Below are 27,788 nucleotides of genomic sequence, written 5' to 3'. Positions count from 1 at the left end.
TTTATGTACGAGTCGTAGGTAGTGTTTACCCAATCCCTCTAGTTTAAGGTCTTACTTAGGTACACAACCATCATCCATCATCCATCATCTACCCAACTATCTCGTGGGAACCGTGGAACGAAATGACTCTTTAACTTGAAATCTACACTCGCGATTGGTAGGTTAACAAACCCAATACTCATAGTACTATTAATTAACCAGGTCTACATCATCTTGTTGTGCCTCGTGACCCATCCTCCCTCTTGTTTCCTTTAAATTTTTTTTTATGATTGATCGGGACCTTAACTGCCAGATTTAGAGATGCAAGGGGATCGGTTGTCAGTCAGAGCCACTGTGCACGATGTTAGGAGTTCCTGAGCTTGATTGAACCCTGTACTAGGTACCTAATGTATGTACCGTAGCTGATGATCCCGAGTTGAGATGGAGTGGATTTACTTCTGTATCAGTACATCGCATTCCAAGTGTACACACATATATATATACATATACATATCTAAAGGAGATAGACTAGATTTGATTCAAAGTGAAATAGATCTGGATCTTGAAAAAATTGAAATCTTTTGGTCTGTTGTGTATAGCGTCAAGATTATGCGGAGGTGAAAGGATGGGAGGAAGTGACCACAAGCCGAAATTACAACGAGAACAACAGATCAAGATAAGACAAGACACGAGTCAATTTCTTTGTGCTTTGGGATGTATATCGAATGTTGATCTACCTCGAAATATCCGGGGAAAAAAAAAAAAACCCATTTCAGGGGAAAAGGGGATGTCAAGAAAGTGTGAAGAAAATAAGAGAGAGGGAGAGGGAGAGAAGAACGAAAGACGAGATACGCGTGGGTTCAAGTGGGAAGAAGAATAGAAGAATAACAACATTTCCAGCAATTTTCCCACCTAAAATAGGGGACTAAAAAATCCCAGAAAAATCCGTAGAAAATCCGACCCTACCAATCAGCCGAGTAAAAAAAATCACAAAATACAAAAGAGCCAAATTAGATTTGAAAAGCAAAGAGAGAAAAGAAAAAGAGAGCTTGCTTGACGTGTGTGCTGCTGCTTGCTTGCGAGTGATCTTGTGTCAACACCCGCTGCCCTATAAAGCGCTCATGCCCCGCGGCCTTCCCACCCCCTTCCCTCCTCGACTGCTTTTCCTCTTTTTTCTTCTGCTTCCTCTCCTCCCTTCACCACCACTGGACACCCGTTTGCAACCGATCGCTTCATCTGATCCTCCTCTTCCACTAATCGTTCCCGGTTGGAATTTCTTCCTTACCCCCTTCCATCCTCATTCATCATGCCCCCCAAGAAGGCTACCGCCAGCGCGGCCAAGAAGTCTGCCTCGACTCACGCCTCCTACCGTGGTATGTTTTTGCTGATCTTCCACCCCCACCCCTTCGCGTCGGGATGATTTTACTCTCGTTTTTGTCGCCGGTCAATGCTGATTCTGTCCATATAGATATGATCAAGGTTGCCATTCTGAATGTGAGTTGATCACGTTTGTTGTTGGGGTGTCTTGGGTGACGGGCTGCCGGGCGGGAGCAACCCCGACCGTGACACGTCTCCCTCCACCTTCAATCATCCCACCCCCCTGTCGGACGGGGGTGATTTTACTATCAAGTGGATCGCTAACATCGTTCGCTTCAGCTGAAAGAGCGCAACGGGTCCAGGTATGTAGTTGGTGTTCCTGATGGTCCGATGCAGGGGCCCGTTCCTCCGCGACGTGGCAACCCTCATCATCATGACCTTGTCGCGTTTCAAGCTAACTTGCCAACTTTCCTCCCAGCCGCCAGTCCATTAAGAAATATGTTCTGGCCAACAACAAGATTGCTCCCGCGTCCTCCAACGCCTTTGATAGTCAGTTCAACAAGGCTATCAAGGTTGGTGTGGAGAAGGGTGATTTCCTTCAGCCCAAGGGTAAGTTGCCCGCGCACTCACTCTCCTGGCTTTCTTTTGATTAAGAGGCAACCTTTATTATTATTATTATTATTTAATCTTCAGCTGAGGTCATGACTGACACGCCATCTAGGTCCCTCTGGTCCCGTGAAGCTTGCCAAGAAGGAGACGACTCCTAAGCCTGCTGCTGCAAAGGTAACCTTGGTCTTGATTTTATATATAAAAGAGACTGTACTGACCCCATTCTAGAAGGCTGTTGCCCCCAAGACTGCTGCCCCTAAGAAGGTTGCTGCCAAGAAGACTGAGAAGACCGAAAAGGCCGAGAAGGCTGAGAAGCCTAAGACTAAGAAGACCGGCGCTGGTGTCACCAAGAAGACTGTCGGACGGCCCAAGGCCAACACCGCAAAGCCTCGCAAGGCTAGCACAACAGTGAGTGACCCCGTTCTTCTCTCCTTTATTGTCTCATCCTGATTTCTTGTAGGCTCCTGCTATTGTCGACAAGCCCAAGATCGTGAGCAAGACCAAGTCTGGCCGCACGACCACAACAACGGCAAAGCCTGAGAAGCCTACCAAGAAGGCCACAGCAAAGAAAGAGTAAAACAACGTAACCATTTTTTGGAAATTGTTTTCAGCGGCCAATTGGTGTTTTTTTTTTTTTTGTTTCTGTGATGTCTTCGGGTTATATCTTTGGGTTGTATCCCTGTTTTCCTTTCTTCGGATGTAATTTCTTTGTTTCACTTACCCTTTTTTTTTTTTTTTTTTTTTTTTAACGGTGAGAGCTTCTGGGATATGATTATTGTGGATTCTTTCGTTTTCTCGCGATGTTGGTAGGGTTGGCGTCTGGATTTTGAAACGGAAATGTTGATTGACTGTTATTTCTGAGCTCCTAGCTGAGTTCGAATGGACTGCGTTATGCCATTATTACCGACTTGTAGTGTTATCCCGACATATCCAAGGGACCTACTACTCGAGATGCGCTCCAATTATCATAATTCTATTTCTGTACATACATTAAGTATAGGTAGGTAATCTTCCGCCAACCGTTCGGAGTTCCTTCCCGCTTAGCTGCCTAAGGCAATACCTATAACTAGTACTCCGCATAAGTAAATGTATTTTTGTCAGATCGAACTGATCGATGGTTTCCTTGATTTATATACTTACTCACTCGTAAGTAAATCAGTAACTAGTTAACTATTGTATGTATATATTGATGACTGTTGTAGATTATGTCATATGTTGTCTTCGGATTTAGGGAATTATAGAAATCACCAGGGAAATCCTTCAACTAGGTAAGAGGAGAAGAGAGTATTGTTACTATTATAGTTCTTGGAAAGTATTTGGATGTAAGATCAGAATATTTTATATTTATTCATGAGTTTTCTTCTTCTTAATAATTATGATTATTATGATGGTTATGATTGTTGAATTTTGTTGTCTTTTGTATAGAATCCAGTGGAGTCATTCTCCTGTATTAGTGAGGAGACCATTAGGCAGTCATAATAGCACCACAGAACAGAGCAACAAGAAAAGGAGACTATAGTTCAGAATCAAATGATCCTCTCTTGATATACATATATCCATAGCTATAGATTATTTTAATTAAACTAGTAAACAAGGACCGAGTAGAAGAGGATCCTAAATTAATACCTGGTACTGATGATTACCCGTACAATACAGACAGACAGAACGCCATGCAAGCTGGAATCTTTGGCTTCTTCTCTTCATCCTCTCTCTCTCTCTCTCTCTCTCTCTCTCTCCCTCTCTCTCTTCATCTTCAACTTCTTCATCTAATTCTTCGCCATCCCCTCCCTTCCTTCGCCTTCGTTTCTCTCCGCGATCTTTCCCTCCTTTCAACTGGATTCGCTTTTTCTCTTTTCTTCTCTCTCCTTCCTGTCACTCTCCCCACCTATCTGTTCTGTCTCCTAACACCCTCCTCCCATCCTTCCTCACTACGCGGACCTCCCCTATCAACACCCCCGACGCTCTGCTCGACCCATCACTGCGATCTCGATCTCGACTTTTTCCCTCCTGAACATGCCTGTCCGTCGCTAATCTCTCTGCCACGCCGCGGCTGGCTACATGCCTATCGATCTTGGATGATCTGATTCTTTCCCCTTCCCGCACTCTGACCCTTCAGCTCAGCAGACTCTCTCCACCCCTGCTTGCCTTTACCGTTATCTTTCGCCAGGTCGACATACCCTCCCTCCCTTCCTCCTTTTTTTTTAATTTTTTTTTTTTTTTTTGTGTGTGTGAATATATTCTTTTTCTATCGCTCCCCCCGGCGTTGAACCTATCTAGCGACCATGCCGTCCTTCTCGAATGAAATCTCATATTCGACCGCCACCGCTACGGCTACGCATCCTCGTCCGTTTGACTCGTCGCAGGGTAAACCGCATGATAAAAACTCCATGGGTAATACGTTTGTGTGGACAAATTGGCCGAATGGTGATTCAAGCCACTTGGACACCCCCCCGAACGATCGCCATCTCCCCAATGGTAGCACCTATTCTTTAACGGGTCCCCGGTCGAGCGCGAGCTCTTACAACAGGGACTTTTTACAGTCCAAGGATGGGAGTTTACATTCATTGGGAAACGGTTCCGCTCGCGAACCCAGAGAGATGCGGCCGTCGTCCATTCCCCGTCAATCTTCCGACACGGGGGCGGGCATCGCCTCGACACCCGCGTCGATTACGGGCCAGCAGATCAACGGGCCGTCGCTGAGCCATCGCTCGCTCAATGGGGTGCATATGATCAATGGGGACTATTCGCGACCCTCGGTCGATGAACTCGTTTCCTCCAATTCAGTAGCTAATGCGTCACCCACACCATTGTCCACCTCCCAACCGGATAACGCTGGCCGTCTCTCCCCGGACCCTGATTACCTCTCCCCCACCCATAAAGGCGCCCATCGTCACTCCTCTCCTCCAGTTCCAGGGGCGGTGAATCGCAGCAACACACAAGACTCGGCCAACTCGAGTCTTCGACAACGACATACCTTGCAGGTCCCAAGAACAACAAGCGGCCGTCGAAGTAGTCGTGACCAAATGGAGGATGTGGCATATAGCACCGGTCGCCTCTCCCCAACCGCGGGAATTCGCCGTCCGTCCCTGAGTTTGGCCCGCCGGCCGACCAGAACGAACCAATCTGACATCGAGACAAACCCGGATGAAGATGCCGCCCGGTGGGCCGAAGCCATTAAGCAACGGAGGGCCTCAAGAAGAAAACGTCGCGATGAGGAAGATGATGAGCGGGTTATTGTGGGAACCAAGGTTGACCGCAACCATGCCAACTGGGTTACCTCCTACAACATGCTCACTGGAATTCGCTTCACCGTGTCCCGGATCAATGCAAAGATGGACCGGGAACTGACCCCTGCCGACTTTGAAGCAAAGCACAAGTTTTCGTTTGATATGTATGTAATCGATCTCTCTCTCTCTCTCTCTCTCTCTCTCTCTCTCTCTCTCTCTCTCGATTGGTGGGGCGTTAACTAACGTTGCATAATGACCAGAACCGGCAATGAATTAACCCCGTCTGCGCAATACGATTTCAAGTTCAAGGACTATGCGCCCTGGGTTTTCCGTCACCTTCGGGCGAAATTCCGACTCGACCCTGCCGACTACTTGATGTCCCTTACCAGCAAGTATATCCTTTCCGAATTGGGCTCTCCTGGCAAAAGTGGTAGCTTTTTCTACTTTTCTAGAGACTACAAGTATATCATCAAAACCATTCACCACGCCGAACACAAGTTATTACGGAGGATTCTTCCTGAATATTACAAGCATGTGGAGCAGAACCCGAACACCCTCATCTCACAATTCTACGGACTCCATCGAGTGAAGATGGCCTATGGTCGCAAGATTCACTTTGTGGTTATGAACAATCTCTTCCCCCCACACCGTGATATCCACCGCACATTCGATTTGAAAGGTTCGATGATCGGTCGTGAGGTTAGCGAGGACTATATCAAAGACCACCCGAGGTCCACCATGAAGGATTTGAACTGGCTCCGGAAGGGCTGTCATCTTGAATGTGGCCCGGCGAAACGTGAATTCTTTCTTGCACAACTTGAGCGTGATGTTGAACTGTTAAAGCGGCTCAAGATCATGGACTACTCGCTGCTCGTGGGAATTCATGACTTGGAAAAGGGAAATGAGGAAAACCTCCGTGACAAGACATTGCAAGTTTTTCAACCCGGAGGTGATCGCGAGGAAGAAATAAACCCGAACATGTTAATGCGCACGCCTTCAAAACTGGAGAACGAACGCAAGGCCCGTGAGCTTCGAATGTTGATCAAGAAGGAGCGCCCTGTGCCTCTGGACAAGGCGGCTGCCAAAATGCCGGATGAGATTCTGGACGAAAGGAAGTTCCATGTCTTCTACTCGGATGATGGGGGATTCCGCGCCACTCATGAGAACGGCCAACCTGGCCAAGAGATCTACTATCTCGGGATTATCGACTGTCTAACCCATGTACGTTTTTCTTCTTCTTCTTAGAGTCGACACCGTTTTAGTGGTATATGTATGGCTAATCATTGAGAGTAGTACGGCACGGTGAAGAAAATCGAGAATTTCTTCAAAGGCCTTGCCAACGATCGAACTCAGATCTCTCCCATCCCACCCGAAGGCTATGGGGACCGATTTATCAACTTTATCAAGAGAATTACCATGTCTAAAGAAGAAGCAGAACGACAGCAAGACTCCCAAGCGTTGCGCGAAGCTTCCACAGAATACGCCGGTCCGAACGAGCACTCTATCCCCATGACGGAAAGAGAAGCACCAAGAAACATTCCAAGGTCCCCCTCGATGGGCCCGGAGTCATTGGATCTCGCTGGACCCACGACAACGCTCCCGATTGTGGACGAGGCTGGAGAGGCCAGCAGTCTCGGTGGACACAGTCAACACAGTCGACGATGTCCTTCCCCGCGCCTAGACAAGGCGCTACCACCGCCGCCAGATCATCATGATCCGCGTCTTCAGAAGCAGAACGGGTCACTTCGGAATGGGCAAAACTTCTTGATCTCTGCTTGATAATCCAAGTCGCACGATGCTACTTACCGTGAATAAATACCTCCTTGTCGCTCTAATTCTTGTCGATTCTGATGATATCCTCATTCGCAATGTTTTCTTTCCTCATCATACCCACGGGCATGCGCTCTATATCTTCCATACCCACGCAATGAACGCATCTCAATATTCCACCTTTTTTGAAAGTCATAATCTCATGTCTCCACGATTGATGCGAACCAATTTTTTTTTGTACTATCGGACACACCCTGGCCCCCCTCCCTCCCCCCTTCATCAGGACGGTGGATTTTTTTTTTCCAGGATGATTTACAGCCTTCATTTCAGATTGGCTAAAATATCTTGGTCCCCGTGTTATCCTCAAAACTTGACTTTCATTCCAGTATGCCTATTGAGGATGTCAATCCCCACCTTTTTTTTTTTTTTTTTTTTTTTCTTTCTTCCTGTGCTTAATCCTACTATCCTTGAACTGCCTTTTCATTATCTCTCTCTGTTTTATCTTTCCCACCCTGGTACTTTCCTTACGAGAAGCCTGACCTCACGAGGTGCACTTCCTTTGCAACCAGTCTGGTCGGACTCCCACTCTCTGGGTTCCATGAGGGCTTGAAATACCCTGTACCACCTGTCATTTTTTTGACTTTATATATTTCCTTTTGTGTGCACTAAAGCATTGTCCCATTTTGTGGGGTCCCTCGAAATCCAGCCTAATCTCTCAGTAGGCTTCCATTCTCTCCCATCTCTTTTCTGCTGCGTTACCCATATACTTTGTACCGGCGACCATATCATCATTTGCCAAAGCCTTATATCCTCTTCCTGATTTTTTTTAATTCTCTTTTTTCCCCCTTGTATACATTCATGGGAAAACTCACTTTTTCTGTCTTCTTTTTTCTTCATTTTCTTTTTGTATGTGAGTATGCTTGAGCGGTTTTAGTCTTTTTTGATCTTTTTTGTCCCCCTTTTTTGCATCTTGTGCTTTGCCCTTTTCCACTGCTCTCTGCTTTGCCTTTTTTTTTTTTTTTTCTCCTTCTTCTTTTCTCTTCTGTCGCCCCTGTGTTCATAGAAAACTGATAGAAGAAGTACAGTAAGTAGAGAATTGATACCAACGTCGTTTTGTTTATTTTTTTTTCCCCTCCCGTGGAGGTTTCTCTTTCCTTTTGCTTTCGTTTAGGTTCTAAGCGTAGTCTTCTTCCGTAATTCTAAACTCCATATATATATATATAGTATTATTACTGCTTTATGATTGTCTCGGAGAAAATCTACTAGACAAAAGCTGATAAGAAAAGAAAGAATACGAAGACAGCTAGCTACTTTTATAATAATAATAATAATAATAATAATGATGAATGAATGAATGAATGAACCTTTCTAGCTCTAAACCTTAGGTACCTGAGTAATTTCTAAAATAATGAATACCCTACTATCTATACGTGAAGATGAAAAAAAAAAAAAAAATTGAAATACTTCATTGTTGTTAATTCATGTTTCCTGCTGCTATCAAGTTAAAACAAACTCTTCACTAAAAGATGTAGATAAAGGGGGGGGGAAAGAAAGGAAGGAAAGCCAGTAACAAACGCCAGTGGACATGCATGCAGGGATTCCAAATATCCAGTATGATTGATTAGAGGGAACCCAGGGGTTAAAATAGACAAGCCTGAATGAAGAGCGAGGCCAACAGAGGACAAACAGCCAACCATCAACCATCAGCCATCGACGCCGGTGGAGATCAAGAAAGAAGAAAGGTCGTGACATGATAATGGGGTAGAGGAAGGGGAAGTCATTTTTGTTAAAACATGGATGTTCTTGCGAAAGAAAGGGGAGGTTGGGTTGGGGAATCTCGACTTCACCCTGGTGTATTGAAGGAGTTGAAATGAGATAATGATAGATTGTGCGTGACAGGAGGAAGAGAGGTATTGGATGGGGAGGTAGAGAGAAAAGGAGGGGGGGGGGAGAGAGAGAGAGAGAGAGACAGAAAAACGTCTATTCTGCTTTGCCCTGGGTGACTTTCGCGGCTTGAATGGCTGACATTTTCTGGGTCCAGCCTTGGGTCGGTTGGGGCTTCTTGACGGTGCGGAGGTCATCGGTAGAGAATCCAGAGATGCGCATGTTGTAATTTCGCTCGAGAACAAGCTGAATATCTCGGATTTCGAGCGTAGATGAGTGGCGCAGCTTGGCGAGACGGCAGGCAGCGGTGATCACGTCGTCAACGAAGTCATCGGCCATTTGGAGGACGAACTGTGGTTGTGGTATTGCTTAGCTGAAGTCTCTAAAGAAAGTAAAAAAAAAAAAAAAGGCCTACCTCTTCGGCATCGGGAGTCAGGCCCTCGCCTTCTCCGCCTCCCGTAACCTGGCGGACTAAGATGTCGAGCATTTTCTTGCTTAAAACACGCTGACCCTCACCTTCAAGCACGTATCCAGGATGCTTTTGGATAGCGGGCTGGCCCATCATACCCATACCGCCATGGCTGGGGCCACTAGACAGTGTCGGGCGGTCGGGGGCCATAGAAACTGGCTTTGGAGGGGGCACATTCAGAGTCTTTGGAATGGCCATATTGACATTTCGCGCAGAAGTTTCGGTTGATCGATTTTGCATGTAGCCCTGAGGGTGCGCATGTGAGTTGGCACCAGGCTGGGTCATGTTCTGTTGTTGCCCTGCGTTAGAATTGTTGGCGTTGTTGCTGTTGGAGTAGCTTTGCGCGGCTTGTGCCATAGCAGCTTGTTGGGATAATGGCCGCGGCGGTCCTTGTGCGTTGATGGGTTGCGTAGTAGCTCCCGTTGGGGTAGAAACATCCACAGTGGCACCCTGATTGAAAGGGCTTTGGGTCCCCTGAGGTGGTTGAGCCTGAGGTGGCGGTTGCTGCTGTGGTGCACCAGGAGCAACGGTAGGTCCAGGACCGGTGCCCTGGGTAGTAGAAGTTTGGCCTAGTTGAGATGTGGACGGGGACATTACAGTCTGCCCGGCCTGGTTTCTTGCAGCGCTAACAGCAGATGTGATGGTGTGGGGAGCTGGTGTTGGTGCCTGCCCAGGATGAATAGATGTGGGGGTGCTTGTTTGGGGAGCTGCAGCTGTAGGGGTTGCCGTTGCGGGTCGAGCAACACCCTGTTGGGGTACTTGCTGGCCTATTTGCTGTTGTACCCCAGCTCGCTGTTGCTGCGCTTTGAAGGTTTCTTGTTGTTCTTTGAACTTGGTCAAAAAGTCACTGCCCTCACGGAAAAGTTTTTCCGCAGCAACCTGTCGGTTCTTAAATTCCTGCATCTCTTCCTGTGTCATATTTCCCGCACTTTGACGCTGATTGACTTGTTGACGTAGCTCGCCCATTCGCACTCGTCCAATTTCTTGCTTCTGAAGTGCAATACCGTATCGGAGTTTAGCCTCCGGGAGCCATGTCTGTGCTTGTTCGTTGCTGATGTTGGGAGGAAGGAAAAGTTGTAGGGAGTTGACCTTCTGCTGAATCTGAGGAAGAAGCTGGGCGAAGTTTTGGGGATTTACAGACTGCGGTCGTTGAACTGGCTGGCCCTGCGCAGCAGCAGAGGCAGCTTGCATCTGCTGATGCTGTATCTGTCGGTTTTGCTGATACATCCGCATACCCTTCATCAAGGACTGAGAAAGCTGCGAGAGTCTCGAGTGTGCTTGCTGGTACTCAGGGCTTTGTGGATCACGAGTGTTCAAGATGTCCCAGAAGTTGCGCACAATCTGCGTGTGTTGAACCTTTTGCTGGTCATTCAGATGAGGGAGCTTTTGCACCTGATCTGTTCGGATCAGGTTGGAGTGTTGCGGCGTCATCTGCTGAGGCACTGGAGCCTGAGCACCCTCCATTGCGGCCGAGCTGTCTTCGGGGGTAACAGTGAGGGAGAGTTTATTTAAAAGCGAGCGAGGTAGAGGTGCCTGTCAAGGCGTGTAGAACGCGGTCGACGGGAGGCGGGATCCGACACAACGTTGGTGATGTACCAAAGGAGAGCTTGGAGTTGGGGCCGCGTTTCGGATGTCAAGCGTTCTGCATACAGTCGGAGGGGAAGGGATTCGATATTATCGAAATAGGAGACGATAACAATCGACACAAGTCTCGACGGTTTCCGACAGTAAGTGATAGAACGACTGGAATTCGATCAGTCAGTGATGGGATGGCGGAGAGATTTGCGGTCCTGAGGTTGGAGCGTCAGGCTTGGCACCCTCGTCGCCTAAGGGTAACCTCCAGTCATAGTTGTGTGTTATTGTGATTGTTCTACGACAATAGCATGGGAGAGAAAAAAAAAAAAAAAGAAGGGAATTAATTAATCAAGGCCATCAAATTATTGTCCCACTTCATTTCTATTTTTTTTTTTTTTTGGATCCAAGGCCTTACTGGAAAGCATGATTTGAATGATCTCGTTCATAGAATACCGCTTCCAGCCGAGTAGACATGCATCTAGGGACACTATACTATGTACATTGCGCGATGAAATACACATCAGTTTGAGCACAGATCATGCCAGAGTGGTGCGCAGGGGCTTTTCACAGCTAGTCAATATCCTCAGCTATGGCTCCCCCTCCCCGGACGCAACGCGGTTGCTTTAAATATAGCCTGTGGGTTGCGAATACGCCCCTGTCATACATTCTCGATATCCTGAGACTCGTAGTGTCGACCGCCTTTTGCTAGGGAAATATCATACGGTGATCGCAATTGGGTAGGACGATACCAAGTCCCGACGTTTATCGGTGCGGTTGAATCTCGTCGCATTATCATCATCACTACTAATGAGATCACTGCAGGACTTGAGGAGACATAGACCTGGTGTGTGTAATAGTTTTCTCATAACTCGCACTGTAGTGATCGTTAGTATCGAATGCTATTGGAGCCGGTGTGTCTACCTACCAGATTTGCAGGTGCTGGAGCGCATGTCAACCATCGGGCATTCCGCTGTGGTGCTGGCCCAAATGTTAACCTATTGAGAGTCACTTATATTAAGCATTTCTTAGGCAATTCATCTGAGAAGGCCGCCTAAATCACGATCCATGCCAGTGACGCGGGCTTCCAAACTGCGTTTCTTTCGTTCTAGCTCTCTGATTTCCTCCATTTCCTGCTCGATATCCGCGTCACTAACACCGGCTGCCTCCGACTGCAACGAGCCGGGATTTTCAAAATCATCATGGTCGTCCTCATACGAGCGACTCATGTTCTCCAGCTCGACAGTATTCTTCGCTACCCGTTCCTCCAGCTCAGCAATGGAGTCTGTAATCATTTCGTGGCGGTATCGAAGACTGGCCATCTTCTCCTGAGCCCCGGCAACAGGGCTTTACTGCGTGTCAGGGATATTTCCCCATCAGACGGAGGGGGGTAACTTACTAGACATTGCAGAGGATCTCGGCTCCTTTAAGCAGGACATCAATGTTGACTTCGCCACGGGGGCCTCTAGTTGATGTTCCAGCAGAACGCTTAATCTCTTCCATCATATCAGCGCCCAAAACTCGAGCAACAGCCGACTGGGTTTTGTTGTTCCGAGCAGAGTAGATCCGACTTGCCATCGACTCGGATTCTACCTCGGCCTGGAATTGGGTCGCCCGCCTTGTGGCTCTTCTTTGAGAAGCGCTATTTGCTTTTACGGTGGGATCGGTCTGGAATAGAGCGCGCTCATGAGCTTCTGTATCGCGAATTAATGCCGTGATATCATGGGATCCGAGGAGAGCGTTTGTGAAGATTCGTGGTGGGGGAAAGCTAGCGATGGTGTTGTTAGTATTGCAGTCGGCGTGGGTTCTCGAAAACGGGATGCTCACGGCAGCTCTGCAATGGCATTCGAAGAGAGCATAATCTGCTCGAGGTGACTATTAAGAAGGGACATCTTCGTATATGATTCTAATCTGTTGTTTGGGTTACGAGAGTTCAGTGTGTAAACAGCGTCTTTTGGAGGGAAGGTTGCCGGTCGCGTGTTTTGCCAAGAGAAGCTGCAACAAAAGCTAGCTGCCTCAGGCCCATCATGAGGTGGCAAGGCACAAAGGCGACAGGACCAAACAGGACAGATCCAGCGCATTCTTCCTACTTCAGTATTTATTCTGTGAGAACTCTGAAGAAGCAGGAGGAAAAACCACTACGTATTTTCTCTCTTCCTCATTCCTCTGCCATCTCTACTTTCGTAAATATTTTCTTGATTTTCCCTCAATTCTGACCGCGCGTGAGGCTAAACTGCACCTGACCAGTCCTTCCGTTGGTGAGCTTCCTTTTCCTCCCCAACTGCTGATACTGACTAAGCTCCCTGTGCTGGTTCTCTTGCTGTCCATCCAAAGACCATCCTTGACATCACATCACCACCTCATCAACCACCTTCCCCAACCCTCTTAGCCTTCATCCTCCATCATCTCTTCGTTTTTGTGTCTTCCTTGTTGTCATCTGTGCTCTTCTTGTCCTCGCGAGTCTGTTTCTTAGTCTCCTTGGACTCTCTGCCTTCCATTCACCCCTTCCTCTGTTTCCGGTGCCGCGGTCCTCATTCTGCTCAGCCAAGCTTCCAGCTGGACTCCAGACAAGAAAGATGCCGGCCGAGAGGCGCTCTTTGAGATCAAACAGCAAGTCAGATACCTCTTCATCTACTAACGGTGAGAAGGCCCGTTCTACCTCCCAGAGTTCTAGCTCCACCAAGGATAAGCCGGCGCCTACTCGCGCTGCTGCCAACAAGGCCAAGTCTACAAAGGCTGCTTCTTCAAACAGCACTTCAAACTCCGGAATGGGTGAACAGCGGGAACAGCCGCACACCAACGGCTCAGATCCGACGGAGAATGGCGTGAATGGCTCTGAAGATGTCGAGATGGGAGAGGATACGGCAGGTGGGCCTACATCCTCATTCAACGCCAACAAGGATCGAAAAGGTGACGAGAAAATGACTGTTGTAGTGCCCCCTACTAAGGGTTCGAGGATATCCGGCGAAAATCCCCAGGACCAGGAAGGTGATGTGGCGATGGACGGTGCCGACGGCGATGATTCCCAGAAGCCTCAGTCAGAGGTCGTCGACCCCAAGGACAAGGCCATCCAAGGTTAGTTATTCCTGACGCATTGCCTGCGACTGCTAGAGTCGGCTAACAGCCTTGCCCAAAACATCTAGATATCAAGATCAATTTCACCCTTCTCGAACGAGCCGTCGCCCATTTCGACCCCAGATTCACCCTCCGCGTCCTGAGATCGATATCATCAATGCGCAAACAGATCACATCCGACGTGATTGCCGAGGTCGTCACTGAGACCTACCCACAGTCGAGTGCTGCCGCGTCCTTCTTGCTCAGTGCGGTCGATCAAGCCGATGCTTTCGATAAAACTGCGGCCAGCTCCAAGATGGAGGTCGATACGGAGAAGAAGTCTTCTAAGGAGGTTCTGCCTGAGATTGACACTTATTTGTCTATTCTGGTTCAGATTTACCTCTACGACAGAAAGGAGATCCAGAAGGGGGCCAAGTTTTCAACAAGCTTGATTGAGCGCCTTCGCACTCAAAACCGCCGTACCCTGGACTCTCTTGCTGCCCGTGTGTACTTCTATTATTCCCTTTTCTTTGAGCAAATCGCTCCTCTCCCTCCATCTCCCGCGGCAACAGTCACTACCATCCGTCAGCCTCTGCTGGCAGCCCTTAGAACCGCGGTTCTGCGGAAGGATGTCGATACTCAAGCTACTGTCATGACACTCCTCCTGCGCAACTACTTGTCTACCTCTCATATCTCCCAGGCCGATCTGCTGATCTCGCACAATCGTTTCCCTGCATCTGCATCCAATAACCAGATCGCTCGCTACCTCTATTATCTTGGTCGTATCCGTGCTATCCAATTGCAGTACACTGATGCTCACGGACATTTGATTGGTGCCACTCGGAAATCACCCTCAAGCCACAGTGCGCGTGGCTTCTACCAGGCGTCCCACAAGCTGCTGGTTGTCGTCGAGCTTCTAATGGGAGATATTCCCGACCGTGCTATCTTCCGACAGCCTACTCTGGAACGTTCTATGCACCCTTACTTCCTGCTTGTCCAAGCTGTTAGCGTTGGTGATCTGGATGGATTTTTGAACATTGTAAATACACACAGTGCGACGTTCCGGAAGGATGGCACATACACTCTGATCCTGCGCCTGCGACAAAATGTGATCAAGACAGGCATCCGCATGATGTCTCTTTCTTACTCTCGCATTTCTCTTCGGGATATCTGTCTTCGTTTGGGTCTAGACAGTGAAGAGTCTGCTGAATACATTGTTGCGAAAGCCATTCGGGACGGTGTTATTGAGGCGACCCTGGATCACGAACGAGGATTCATGAAGAGCAAGGAGGTTGGTGATATATATGCTACGAGGGAGCCTGGCGAGGTTTTCCATGAGCGTATCAGGGCATGCTTGAGTCTCCATGACGAGAGTGTCAAGGTAACCCCCCCCCCCCCAAATATTTTGACTCCTCATGTGACTAACTGTTCACTACTTCTCACGTCAGGCCATGAGATTTCCGATGAACCAGCACCGTCTTGAATTGAAGAGCGCCCAGGAGGCAAGGGAACGCGAGCGGGAGCTAGCCAAGGAAATTCAATATGGGGACGTGGACGACGAGGATGCCGGAGGGGATTTCGATGCCATCTAATGGCTATGAAGGCCGATGGATATAAGCACGCAGAGGTTTCCATTTCACTTTCCACCCTGTCATGTTCTAGCCCCGGGATTAGGAGATGATCGGGGGGACATTTCCACTTGTGTGTTCTTATTGCAATTTCATCGTCGTTCGGGTGTGCGTGAAGGCCAATGGGCAATGATAGGATTGTCCAGTTGTCTTTCCTGTTTCCTATATTCTACAGAAACCCTTTTTTTCCTTTGTTCCAGAGGACAGCTTCATCCGCCGTGTCCCGACCAGCTTGTCTTTCATTCGGTCGGTAGGCGCATGTTGTTCCTGGCTCCCTTTGTAATTTCCCTCCATCCTTTAGACAAGAAGACTCGTTGTGAAACTCTGGTTCTCAGATGCGTAGATTAATTTCAATTCATTGTAGAAATTTGTCGGGAAGTGTCGCGCCCAACTCACGATGCGTAGATGACAGGACAGATCTTGTGCTCGGTCTGATAAGGTGTGGTGGTGGTTGATATCTCCCGTTCCGGCCCGAGTCCAGGTCCACCGCCAGCCTACGGGTAGAAAATCTTCCTTCAATATTTGCGGACTCACCTAGCTAGCCTTAGATCTGCGGTTGCCTTCTCCGGACGGGTGAGGCTTGCATTTCTGGGCCAATTTTACATTTTTCATTCTGTCTATTCTTCTTCTTCTTCTTCTTCTTCTTCTTCTTTTTAATTGCTGAAGCTGAGCATGAAAGCTCGCCCCGTTCCAGCCCGGAGGCTGGTTCTGCCCTCGCCGGTGACTCCCAAGACGCCTGCGATATGCTGGCAATGCCTTCGCGACGACCTTCTCTTGGACCGGATCCAATGTCAAACACGCAAATACCATCCTACTAGACGGAAAGATGTCTCTCCCTTTGGCGCCGCTGTTTCTGCTGCTCAGACCCTTTTCAAGGGCTTACCCAAAGCTCCCCCAGGAATTTCGGTCGACCCGTTGAGAATGGTGGGAAAGGAGCTCAAATTTCTGACCAAGAATATTCGCCAACTGCTTGGATCGGGTCATCCGACGCTGGACAAGGTGGCAAAGTACTATACTCGAAGTGAGGGCAAACATATGCGTCCCCTTCTGGTGCTGCTCATGTCCCAGGCCACGGCGTTGACTCCCCGGCAGGGTCGCGCCGCCCCTACTGGATCGGTGCCCGTGAATGACCCCATTAGCTCGCCTTCGATTCTTGCCGATACTAATCCAGACCTGCACCCTATCACGTCGTCATCTGCCGAAGCTAAATACGACTTCGTCGGCGACGAGAACATTCTTCCTTCCCAGCGTCGACTGGCCGAAATCACTGAGCTGATTCACACCGCCTCTCTCCTCCACGACGATGTCATCGATAATGCCGTGACTCGCCGATCGTTCAACTCTGCTAATATTCAGTTTGGAAACAAAATGGCGGTTTTGGCAGGGGACTTTCTACTGGGACGTGCTTCTGTGGCATTGGCGCGTCTGCGTGATCCCGAGGTTACGGAACTGTTGGCCACTGTGATTGCTAACCTGGTGGAAGGAGAGTTCATGCAGTTGAAGAACACTGCCGAGGATGAAAAGAACCCGGTCTTTACGGACGAGACCATCTCTTATTACCTGCAGAAGACGTATTTGAAAACCGCCAGTTTGATCAGCAAATCGTGCCGGGCAGCTGCCCTGCTTGGAAATAGCACCCCCGAGGTTGTCGAGTCTGCTTACTCCTATGGCCGTAACTTGGGACTCGCCTTCCAGCTGGTGGATGATATGCTGGATTACACAGTCAGCGGGGTGGAGCTGGGCAAACCTGCTGGCGCGGACTTGGAGTTGGGTCTTGCGACAGCTCCGCTTCTGTTTGCCTGGAAACAGAATCCTGAGCTAGGACCGTTGGTTGGACGGAAGTTCAGCAAGGAAGGAGACGTGCAGAAGGTATGTCTACGCTACAATCTCTTATGGCGCCTGGATGGAAAGTGGAAGGCTAATCGGGACGATTGTTAGGCCCGTGAATTGGTGTACCGGAGCAATGGTGTTGAACAGACTCGTGCTCTGGCTCAGGAATACGCAGATAAAGCGGTGGCTGCTCTTAGTAGCTTCCCCGACAGTGAGGCAAAGACGGGACTGATCCAGATGTGCGAGAAGGCGATGAATCGGAGAAAGTAGAACATGACTCGCCTCTTCTTCCCTTCATATTGAAATCCAGACGACTCTGCTCCCTTGATAGATTCGTGGCCATTCATGATCCTTGATTCGATGTTTCGAGAGGATGTATCCACGACGGTCGAGCCCACACACTACCAGACATTGCGACAATGTCTATGTACAAGTATTTCTTTGTTTGTATTATTCGCCAATGTACGTTTTATTATTATTATTATTATTGCCTAGATGTTTTTTTGTCTTTGTTCTATACATATGCAGGAACGGGTAGGAGTAATGCCTGAGGGTGGGGGATGGATGACATCCTGGGTTTATTATATATAGAAGTCATCAGATACTCTTTATTTATCCCTCAGTATCATAGTGGTTCATTTTGAAACCCGGACCAGTGGAACAAATAGCCCAAGGGTGGTGGTAGGTATACTCTGTATATAACTCCGTATGGCTATCACGGTCTAGGTATAGTTGGCCTGAGTCCGCCATGTCATTTGACCCGGATCGACGTCAGTATCCAAGTTTTGTATAGAGTAGTGTGATATTCAACTGCTTTGCTTCATTATTTCTGATTTCTGATCTCTTGCCCCTGGAGAATGACCAGGATAACTAAAGACAAGTGTATCCCTTGCTCATCTGAAGATAGTTAAGACGCAGGATCGAAAGTAGCGGGGCAACATTGGATGCCGAGTCCACAGTTACCTATTAATTGTACGGAAACAGACGGAGTTCCCTTCGTCATACTTAGTAGTAGTACTCACTAACTACTCTTACTGTCTCGTGTTCTCTCTCACTTGTGTCTTTTTTTCTCCCTCTCTTCCTCTTCCTCTTCCTCTTCCTCTTCCTCTTCCTCTTCCTCTTCCTCTTCCTCTTCCCCATCCTCCTTCCTTCCTTCCTTTCTTTTTGTCGGTTTCGGTTTCTCTTTTTTCTTTTTTGTCTTGCCTTTTCTAACCTCTCCCTCGTTCTTCTGTCCCTTTCTCTCCCCACACTCCTCCGTTGCCTCATGATGATGATCGTGGTGGTAACTGTGGAGCTCTCGTGGATAGCGATCTGATCGACTGGCTCCTCCAATGGGTCTACTCGGCTCCTTTCTCTTCATATACTGCCTCGGGGGACTCACCTTCTTCCCCCTGCTCCTGTTGCTGTTTCTTCTTTACTCCTATCTAATCCTTCCGCCGCCTCCACCGCCGCCGTCCCCCGAGCATGCGAGCGAATCAGTTCGTGCCGCTATTCGTCGCTCCAACGATGATCAGTACAGCCTCAAATCCGGCACCGATGAGCTAGCGGAGAAATTCCACCGCACCCATGAAACAGATGTCGCTGCCGGCTATTTTGCTGTCTGCCGGGAGTATGTCCCTGGTGGGGTTAATGGGAAACCCCCAGAGAGGACAACCCCTGCAGGCGAGGTAATCGCCGCGGAGAGTCCAAGCGTTTACCAAACGATGTATAGGAGTCTTTTCGATCGCAAGCAAACCCCGACAATTGAACCGGTGAAAAATACCGCCAAGAATGGGAAACGCGGTCGAAATGTGTTTTACATTGTTCTTCGGTATTGTTTCTTTTCTTTTTTTGGGGGGGGGGGGGAGGGGGGTCCTATACCGTGCTTGAGTGGTGGTGCTAATGTCCTTTGGATCCAGACATGGTCATCTGATGCTCTATGATGATGTAAATCAGGTAGAGGTGCGATATGTCATCTCCCTGGCTCATCATGATGTCAGTATATACGGTGGGGAAGAAGGCGAGATTCTCGAGGGGGAATTATGGCTGAAACGAAATGCCATCAGTCTTTCGCGGCGCCTGGATTCTCTAGGTGATCTTGGTGGCCCGACTCCGCCCTTCTTTTTGTTCTCGGAAAATCTGTCTGAAAAAGAGGACTTTTATTTCGCTATGCTGCAGAACCAAGCGAAGCTGGGGAATCCTCCAGATGCTCCACCCAAGCAACAGGGATTTGATGTCAAGCATATTGTCACGCTCGTCCAGCGTTTACATTCCTCTGAGGAGCAACTGCAGACCCGATGGATCAATGCTGTCCTCGGACGATTATTCCTTGCCTTGTATAGAACCCCTGAGATGGAGGAATTTGTGCGGAAGAAGATTGTCAAGAAAATCTCTCGTGTCAATAAGCCAAACTTTATCAGTAAACTCGGTCTTCAACGCATTGACATGGGTAATGGCGCCCCTTTCATCATCAATCCTAGACTCAAGGATCTTACTGTTGACGGAAACTGTTGCGTTGAGACGGACGTTCAATACACCGGTAACTTTCGTGTCGAGATATCCGCAACTGTTCGTATTGATCTTGGGCAACGATTCAAGGCTAGAGAGGTGGATATTGTGCTAGCAGTGGTGTTAAAGAAACTTGAGGGCCACATGCTGATACGGTTCAAGCCCCCTCCAAGCAATCGAGCTTGGATTTCTTTCGAGAGCATGCCCAACATGGTCATGGATATCGAGCCTATTGTCAGCTCCAAGCAGATAACATACGGCATCATTCTACGTACCATTGAGAGCAAAATCCGTGAGATGGTAGCAGAGAGCATTGTCCAGCCTTTTTGGGACGATGTCCCCTTCCTGGATACTTTGTCGCAACGGTTCCGCGGAGGTATTTGGGAGCGAGATATTTCGAAACCCGAATCACCGGTTGATATCCCCGACGAATCTGAGAGCCGTCCTCAAGGGCCAGAAGGTGAGAGGGACGAGTCAATCAGTGTATTGAAGACGAAGGATGACCGCACAATGAGTGCGCCTGCTCTTGCAGAGTCTCTGCCTATCCCTGTCAAATCCCGCAAAGGGTCCAAACGTTCCTCCGTGGATTTGGACAAGGGTACTTCGACGGGGTTGTCAACATCACCGGGAAAGATGGGGACTTCACCTCCACGAGCTATTCGTTCCCAAACATTTTCCCACGCTGCAGATCCCGTGGTGACTGCTGACCATGGAAAAATGGACCGAGCTCTGTCTGACTATAAGCGCGAGGATCAGAGCCACGCTACTAGCGCTATGATCGAAATATCAAATCGCTCACTCCCTGCTTCACCGAATAAAACGCCCAATAGCTCACCTCCAACGGATGGCCCAGGCATAATGGAGACGGCCTTTGTAAGTCGGGAGCCTTCCATTTCGGAGTCAATAGGAAGCGGCAAGGCCTCGCCAACGCGCCCGTCCTCTGCCCACACGAGTGACTCATCACTAAATAAGAGAAGCACAGTTGGTAGTTTGAGCTCGTCTTTCGGTAGCAATAAAGCCCGACGACGTTCTACGCTCGAAACCCTCACACGCTCGATTAATTCTTCCACGCCCGCGGAGCATAAGCCCCAGGCCTCCCTTTCTCTTAGCAGCGCGACGTCGATGGCAAAGAAATGGGGATGGAATGTGTTTGGAAAAGGGGATTCCAACACTCAGGGACCGTCACGCCCGGCAGGGACACCGGAAGAACCGATCGGTCGTGGACATCCATTCCCCCCTCCTGGAACTCCACTGCCAACACCCGCCAAAGTCAACAGGAAGAAGAACTCCGTTTCACTTCCGAAACGAAAGCCAGTTCCGCCACCTCCTTTTACGGAGAATGAAGTGCTGAAGGAAAACCAAACAAAACCTCACTCGAAATCTCCCCTTCCGAGACGAAAGCCAGTGCTGGGTTTAGCGAACGGCGCGAGTCAATCTGACGAGGTACTTGTTGTACAGGCACCACCTTACGACTCTGCTCCTAATAGCCCCGTCGACTTCGCACCGAACCCGGCTGTTGAGCCTCGAGCGCAAAGCCACTCGTCGTTGACATGGTTGACACGCGGCGATACCGAAGCCAGGAGTTCATTGAATATTGAAAGCAAGCGTGACGATGCTTCAGACCAGCACTCTACACCTCGATGCCGTGATATCGAAGCGACTGGGCTCAGGATCCTCTCTTCTGCGAATGAACCAGTGGCCCGAGAAGAAGTGCAGCCATAAGGGTGCATGACATCCGACGTCTAATAATATACCGTAATTTGCAGGGTCTACTTGATTACTTGGCGAGTAGTAAATAAGATGATATGCCTATGAATAATAAATTTCGTCCTCTACAAGACGCGATGAATGGAGTAGATGTAGAGATGATGATGCCCCAGTAGTTACTATATAGTTATATATAGTGATATAAATATAAATATATAAATAACGAGATGACGAAGTGTTGGTCGCTAGTTAAGACCTGCGGATCGAGAAAGACATGTCATCGCCCGCCAGGCGTCAGCGTTCCCGCTAACTTAAACGTCATTCGCTTCGTCTTCTTCCTCTTCCTCCATTCTTTCACCCCAGGGGAATTTCTCTTCCCTTTCCTTCGTGTCCCCCTTTTTCTTGAAGGACTCTTCAATCCCTCGTTATCGCCCGGCCAGCGCACGTTTCCCCCTCCCCCCTCCCCCCTCGCCGGTCTTGCTTGAACTGCGCTCGCTGTCCGCCCTCGGTCCCTCCGGCTTTTCCCCTGGTTCTCGTGGGTTCGCAGCTGTCAGCATGAGTCGGTAGGTGCTCCCTCGAATTGAAAGTTGATGATTGACGCGATGAATTGCTGGCGAAGCGAACAACTGACTCCTATCCCCGCAGCACGGAAGCTGATTTGGCGATTAACATTCGCAAAGCTACTAGTATTGGTATGTCTGGAGACCTCCCCCCCTCTCAGATCTGCCGCCCACCCACTGACCAGATTGGAACCGCAGAGGAAACCGCGCCGAAACGTATGAATTGCCCTAGTCACCCCTCCCCGTCTTATCCTCGATCCGATCCATAATCTTCAAAGGCGATTGACCCGGACGTCGCTCACACTCTCTTAGGAAAACATGTTCGGAGTTGTATCGTTTACACATGGGATCACAAGTCTTCTGCTGCCTTCTGGGCTGGTATGAAGGTGTATGTGGCAGTCTTGAGACTTTCTGTTCTTGTTTTGTTGCGGGCTTAGCTAACGGTCTCTCTTCGGTAGCCAACCGGTGCTGGCCGATGAAGTCCAAACGTTCAAAGCTCTTATCACGATCCATAAGGTCCTGCAAGAAGGGCATCCCGTGGTGATTCGGGAGGCGCAGCAACATGTCAACTGGATCGATAGTTTGATGAGGGGTGTCGGAGGAGATGGCATTCGGGGTATGCAAGGCTATTCGCGCTCCAACTTTCTCCTGAGGTGATATTGACTGGTGTGATGGATAGGCTACGGTCCTCTGATTAGGGAGTATGTTTTCTTCCTGGAATCCAAGTTGACGTTCCACCGCAACCACCCCGAGTTCAACGGTACGAGTCCTGCTCTTACACTACTTTTTTTTTTTCATGGTTGATTGATTTCGATAGGCTTGTTTGAGTATGAGGAGTATATCAGTTTGAAGACTATCAATGATCCGAACGAAGGGTAAGTGAGGCTTTACTTCTTTTTTATTATGCTTGGCTTGCTGACAATAGCTAGATATGAGACTATTACGGACCTCATGACCCTTCAAGACCAGATCGATGCCTTCCAGAAGCTGATCTTTTCTCATTTCCAATCTGGTACAAATAACGAATGTCGAATCTCTGCGTTGGTCCCTCTTGTGCAGGAAAGTTATGGAATCTATAAGTTCATTACTAGCATGCTGAGAGCTATGCACACAAGTAAGGACTCGGTTTTTTTTTTTTTTCTCTCTCTCTCTCTTCACATGCTGATCCTGTATCTTATTAGCGACGGGCGAATCTGAGGCCCTCTCTCCCCTTCATGGTCGTTACGACGCTCAACATTACCGCCTTGTCCGATTCTACTACGAGTGTTCCAACCTACGCTACCTGACCAGTCTCATCACCATCCCAAAACTCCCACAAGACCCACCAAACCTGCTCGCGGAGGACGAAGACCGACCGGCTTTACCGAAGCGACCGGCCAAGGAGGTTGAGGTCACACCATCTCCTCCGCCCAAGCCGGTTGCTGCTGAGCCGGAGCCGATTAATGAATTCTGGAACAGCGAATCGCAACGCCAGCAGGAAGAGTTTGAAGCAGAGCAACGTCGTCTTCAGCAGCAGTGGGAAGAGCAACAAAGGCAGCAGGTCCTTGCTCAGCAGCAGGCCCAGCGTGATTTTGAGGAACAGCAGCGTCTGCAGGCGGAACAACAGCGTCTCGCCCAGGAACAGCTGCTGCGTGAACAGTACCAGACCCAGACCCAAGGCCGACTGGCTGAACTGGAACGGGAGAACTTGAATGCCCGCGCACAGTACGAAAGGGACCAGCTAATGCTTCAACAATATGATCGTCGTGTGAAGGATCTGGAAGAACAGATGAGCCAATTGAACAACAATATTAACATGCAGAATGCTTCTAAGGACGAGCAGATCCGACTACTTCAGGAACAGGTTAACACCTGGCGCACAAAGTACGAGGCTTTGGCCAAGCTCTACTCTCAACTCCGACAGGAGCATCTCGACTTGCTCCAGACGACCAAGAGCCTAAAGCTGAAGGCAGCATCTGCGCAGGAAGCCATTGATCGACGGGAGAAGCTGGAGCGTGAACTCAAGACCAAGAATCTCGAACTTGCTGACATGATCCGGGAGCGTGATCGTGCTCTGCACGACCGAGATCGCCTGACTGGCAACAACAAGGAGGAGCTTGAAAAGGTCAAGCGAGAACTCCGCTTTGCTCTCGAGCGCGCAGAGAACGCCGAACGCCAGAAGGGCACTGAGATTTCTTCCTTGCTATCCAAGTATAACAGGGAGATGGCTGATTTGGAAGAGGCGCTCAGGGTAAGTTGTCAAAAGTAGTACTTTGGAACAACGTACTGACGCATGGAGTAGAACAAGACACGGGCTTTGGAAGATTACTCTTCCCATAACGACATGAGAAACGGAGACCACGATCTTGCTCTTCGTGAGAAGGATGAGGAAATTGAAGTATACAAGTCCGGAATGGAACAAGCTCTTATGGAGCTCGAGGAGCTGAAGCTGGTATGTTTTCCCCGGGTCTGTATCTGAGGACCACCTGAACTAACTTTGGCGATAGAGCCAAGGCGATGTCGATAACGCGCTGGATACGCAGATCGACCATGTTCTGCACAGCACCGTCTCGAAGATCAACGATATTATTGATTCCGTGCTCCAGACTGGTGTCCAACGTGTTGACGATGCTCTTTATGAATTAGACTCGTCCATGCAGGGCGGTAATCAGAATGCTTCTCCCTCCTACGTCCTCTCCCAGATTGAAAAGGCTTCCGCTTCCGCCACCGAATTCTCTACCGCTTTCAATAACTTCATTAGTGACGGCCCTAACAGCCCACATGCTGAGATTATCCGCACGGTGTCCAACTTCTCCGGAGCCGTTGCAGATGTGCTCAGCAACACGAAGGGTTTGACTCGCTTCGCGAACGACGATAAGAGCGCCGATCAGCTGATCAATGCCGCCCGCAAGTCGGCGCAGGCCACTGTTCGTTTCTTCCGCGGACTGCAGTCCTTCCGTCTTGAAGGACTGGAGGCTCTCCAGAAGGCCGACGTGGTCATTAACAACAACTCGGAAGTTCAGAGAGATCTGCAGTCTCTGTCGAAGCTTGTGGATGCCTTTGCACCAAAGAGCAGCAAACTCCGCACCAACGGCGACCTTGGCGATCTCGTGGACCAGGAACTTACCAAGGCCGCAGACGCCATCGAAGCTGCGGTGGCGCGTCTCGCAAAACTCAAGAACAAGCCTCGCGATGGCTTCTCTACCTACGAACTCCGCATCAACGATTCGATCCTGGAGGCTGCGATTGCTGTGACCACCGCAATCGCCGAACTGATCAAGGCTGCCACGGCGTCGCAGCAGGAAATTGTCCGCGAGGGACGGGGAAGCTCCTCCAAAACTGCCTTCTACAAGAAAAACAACCGATGGACGGAGGGTCTCATTTCAGCCGCCAAGGCCGTTGCGACTTCGACCAACACGTTGATCGAGACGGCGGACGGCGTCATCTCCGGCCGCAACTCCCCTGAACAGCTTATTGTGGCCAGTAACGACGTAGCCGCCAGCACAGCGCAATTAGTGGCCGCTAGTCGTGTCAAGGCAACATTTATGAGCAAGACCCAGGATCGCCTGGAGACCGCCAGCAAGGCTGTTGGTGCTGCTTGCCGGGCTTTGGTGCGGCAGGTGCAGGAGATCATTGCGGAGAAGAACCGCGATGAAGGAGAAGCGGTAGATTACGCGAAGCTCAGCTCACACGAGTTCAAGGTGCAGGAGATGGAGCAACAGGTATGGTGTTCTTTGTTGCTTTCTTCGCGGGCGGCTGCATGCCTGATCGACAATTATTTTCCCCGTGAAATTCTAACTCTGAACTGACCATCTCTTTTCTTTCCAGGTTGAAATCCTTCAACTCGAGAATTCCCTTGCACGAGCCCGCCAACGACTGGGAGAGATGCGCAAGATCTCTTACCAGGAGGAATAGAGTAGTCGGTGTTCCTGTCGTTGCTGTACAGGTGATGGATTAATACAGGCGGTAAAATAGCATTTGCCCCGGCCTCGTCGTCTTCGTATCCTATTATCCGACGCCTTCCTTTCCTTTCTTTTTTTTTTTTCTTTCCATTTTCTTTGTAATTGCACGGTCTTTCTTCCCTCGCTTAATTCCTTCTTTCGTTTCCTATTTCGACTCGTCGGTTGAAGCTCCTTACCTTCGCTGTGTTATTTTCTTCTGTCTGTCAATACTTGGATATACCATTATCAACTACCTTAGTCTTATTCTCCCCAAGTCCTCTCTTCTCTACTGCCAGTGAAATCCCGCGCTCCATCCGGTAGCTCCTAAGCTGTCAGAGTAAATATAGCTAACCAGAAACGACCAAGGAGGCTGAAAGATTGAATTTTGTGCCAGGACTAAACTGCATCCTTTGTCTGCATCCTGGATCGACAGAACTCTAAAGAACTCACTAAGGAGACGGTAAACAATGTTGTGCTGCTGCCCACCATACTATGTATGTATGTATGTATCTACTGATGTATCTATCTCTCCCTTAGCAGAAAATTCTTTGAATTCTGCCATAGTATCTTAGTTAAAGGGATGATTTCATAGTTCTACGCATCACCTTGCCTTGCCAGTCATGAATAGCTCATGGTCATCTATATATATATTCACGTCTTCACTTTACTTCATACCTAGGTACTACTAGCAAGTTATTAACTATATAACCTAATCCCTTCTTGTCTTAATTTCCGCAGATAGTGAATCGCATCATCACGAGGATGAAATAGTTGGTCACCCTGTTTTATTCATGGTTGGATGGACTCCCCTCCTAAACCCCGTTTTCTTTGTTCTTTTAGCGATCGACTAGGTAGCTGCTAGGGTAGCTAGGGTAGCTAGGTAGACAGTGTGCAGCCCTACTGGGTTCCATGCATACCTTTTTGGTCCAGTGGCATACGTTCTTTATGTACTTGGCCTGTGCTTGTGTTTGACCAGTAGCATCCGGTTCGGTGTTTTCTGTTCGAGCTTGGGTTGACTTCTGCTGTGCTGCTGTGCTGCTGTGCTGCTGTGCTGCTGTGCTGCTGGTGAGAATGAGAAATGTAGTACTCCGCATCCTACCATCCCACAGGAAGCCCCGGGATCGAGTCGAACCAAGTCAGCGGTTTCGGTCTTTGTTCCATGTCGGTGCTCGTACCATGGTAGTAGACTCTGGGTTGTTGGGTTCGCGGCTCGGGCTTTGGCTTTTGTTTTCGGTGCGCGTGCGTTCGTGCCATGGTTGTCCTGACTCCACGATGATGTTAAAAGTTAAACGCGGGGGACGTTTCATTGCCCATTGGGTACTAGAAGCGTTTCTGTTTTCTCGTTAGTAGGGATACATACTGGAGGAAGAGCAGGAGGGGGAACTGGACCTAGGGAGGGGAGGTCGAGAGCGGGTCTTTCTTTCATCTTGCCGGGGAAGGTATGTAGGCGAGTTTCTTTGTTAACTATCCATCTCGTCGTCTCGTCTCTCTCTCGTCTCCTCGGTGGTGCTCACAGTAGTTCCCTAGTTGCAGTCAATGTCGTGACAATGTAAATCGAGTCTCTCCCTCTACGTACGTCTACATTTTGCGTACTGCGTGGAATTTCCAATCCGTATTGATTTCATCCATAGTTCCATAGAAACACGATCGATCCCAGAAAGACAGTGATCCGTTCAACTAAAGAAAGGACAAATCCAGTTTCTTTTCTTTTCCTTTTTTTCCTTTTTCTTTTCCTCTTTTTTTTTGGCTTTTTGTTTGTTTTTGTTTTTTTTTTT

At 49.0% G+C, this 27,788-nt stretch overlaps 9 protein-coding genes across 9 annotated transcripts; 6 read left to right on the top strand and 3 right to left on the bottom strand.

The window, feature by feature from the left end:
- Nucleotides 1-1,285: 1,285 nt before the first annotated feature.
- On the top strand, nt 1,286-2,482 carry P175DRAFT_0508861 (histone H1/H5 family protein; the record flags this gene model as incomplete). The annotated part of the gene is made up of 7 exons (XM_040898384.1): nt 1,286-1,352; nt 1,448-1,473; nt 1,636-1,658; nt 1,775-1,905; nt 2,018-2,079; nt 2,134-2,313; nt 2,366-2,482. 7 exons carry the CDS (start codon nt 1,286-1,288, stop codon nt 2,480-2,482), a joined length of 606 nt encoding a protein of 201 aa, XP_040753366.1.
- Nucleotides 2,483-3,454: 972 nt separating this feature from the next.
- P175DRAFT_0208900 (uncharacterized protein) lies at nt 3,455-4,088 on the top strand. Its single transcript, XM_040892589.1, has one exon. It carries the CDS (start codon nt 3,576-3,578, stop codon nt 3,987-3,989), a length of 414 nt encoding a protein of 137 aa, XP_040753365.1. The 5' UTR covers nt 3,455-3,575; the 3' UTR covers nt 3,990-4,088.
- A 22-nt stretch (nt 4,089-4,110) lies between these two features.
- On the top strand, nt 4,111-7,340 carry P175DRAFT_0515995 (1-phosphatidylinositol-4-phosphate 5-kinase). Its single transcript, XM_040898887.1, has 3 exons — nt 4,111-5,296; nt 5,393-6,353; nt 6,426-7,340. Exons 1-3 carry the CDS (start codon nt 4,188-4,190, stop codon nt 6,909-6,911), a joined length of 2,556 nt encoding a protein of 851 aa, XP_040753364.1. The 5' UTR covers nt 4,111-4,187; the 3' UTR covers nt 6,912-7,340.
- A 1,400-nt stretch (nt 7,341-8,740) lies between these two features.
- Nucleotides 8,741-10,803, bottom strand: P175DRAFT_0208909 (putative transcription initiation factor TFIID subunit 12). Its single transcript, XM_040892590.1, has 2 exons — nt 9,202-10,803; nt 8,741-9,137 (listed from the first exon to the last, which is right to left on the bottom strand). Exons 1-2 carry the CDS (start codon nt 10,717-10,719, stop codon nt 8,883-8,885), a joined length of 1,773 nt encoding a protein of 590 aa, XP_040753363.1. The 5' UTR covers nt 10,720-10,803; the 3' UTR covers nt 8,741-8,882.
- Nucleotides 10,804-11,864: 1,061 nt separating this feature from the next.
- P175DRAFT_0434781 (uncharacterized protein) lies at nt 11,865-12,719 on the bottom strand (the record flags this gene model as incomplete). Its single annotated transcript, XM_040893685.1, has 3 exons — nt 11,865-12,174; nt 12,227-12,595; nt 12,655-12,719. 3 exons carry the CDS (start codon nt 12,717-12,719, stop codon nt 11,865-11,867), a joined length of 744 nt encoding a protein of 247 aa, XP_040753362.1.
- Nucleotides 12,720-12,964: 245 nt separating this feature from the next.
- P175DRAFT_0515992 (proteasome regulatory particle lid subunit RPN3) lies at nt 12,965-17,944 on the top strand. The gene is made up of 5 exons (XM_040898886.1): nt 12,965-13,902; nt 13,971-15,262; nt 15,330-15,431; nt 16,176-17,378; nt 17,448-17,944. The coding sequence occupies exons 1-5, from the start codon at nt 13,404-13,406 to the stop codon at nt 17,607-17,609; spliced, it is 3,258 nt and encodes a 1,085-aa protein (XP_040753361.1). The 5' UTR covers nt 12,965-13,403; the 3' UTR covers nt 17,610-17,944.
- A 726-nt stretch (nt 17,945-18,670) lies between these two features.
- P175DRAFT_0434792 (SMP domain-containing protein) lies at nt 18,671-21,548 on the top strand (the record flags this gene model as incomplete). The annotated part of the gene is made up of 2 exons (XM_040893687.1): nt 18,671-19,149; nt 19,238-21,548. 2 exons carry the CDS (start codon nt 18,671-18,673, stop codon nt 21,546-21,548), a joined length of 2,790 nt encoding a protein of 929 aa, XP_040753360.1.
- Nucleotides 21,549-21,854: 306 nt separating this feature from the next.
- Nucleotides 21,855-25,987, top strand: P175DRAFT_0477742 (putative cytoskeleton assembly control protein Sla2; the record flags this gene model as incomplete). The annotated part of the gene is made up of 12 exons (XM_040895331.1): nt 21,855-22,096; nt 22,179-22,225; nt 22,292-22,309; nt 22,406-22,481; nt 22,552-22,709; nt 22,773-22,853; nt 22,911-22,968; nt 23,023-23,207; nt 23,275-24,323; nt 24,375-24,524; nt 24,580-25,794; nt 25,901-25,987. The coding sequence occupies exons 1-12, from the start codon at nt 22,089-22,091 to the stop codon at nt 25,985-25,987; spliced, it is 3,132 nt and encodes a 1,043-aa protein (XP_040753359.1). The 5' UTR covers nt 21,855-22,088.
- Nucleotides 25,988-26,910: 923 nt separating this feature from the next.
- P175DRAFT_0531509 (uncharacterized protein) lies at nt 26,911-27,642 on the bottom strand (the record flags this gene model as incomplete). The annotated part of the gene is made up of 4 exons (XM_040899880.1): nt 26,911-27,108; nt 27,189-27,345; nt 27,528-27,536; nt 27,596-27,642. 4 exons carry the CDS (start codon nt 27,640-27,642, stop codon nt 26,911-26,913), a joined length of 411 nt encoding a protein of 136 aa, XP_040753358.1.
- Nucleotides 27,643-27,788: the final 146 nt, after the last annotated feature.

This window comes from Aspergillus ochraceoroseus (genome assembly GCF_002846915.1).
Source record: "Aspergillus ochraceoroseus IBT 24754 chromosome Unknown P175scaffold_3, whole genome shotgun sequence".
NCBI lineage: Eukaryota > Fungi > Ascomycota > Eurotiomycetes > Eurotiales > Aspergillaceae > Aspergillus > Aspergillus ochraceoroseus.
Note: the sequence above shows the minus strand (reverse complement) of the source record. Positions and strands in the feature narration are given on the sequence as shown.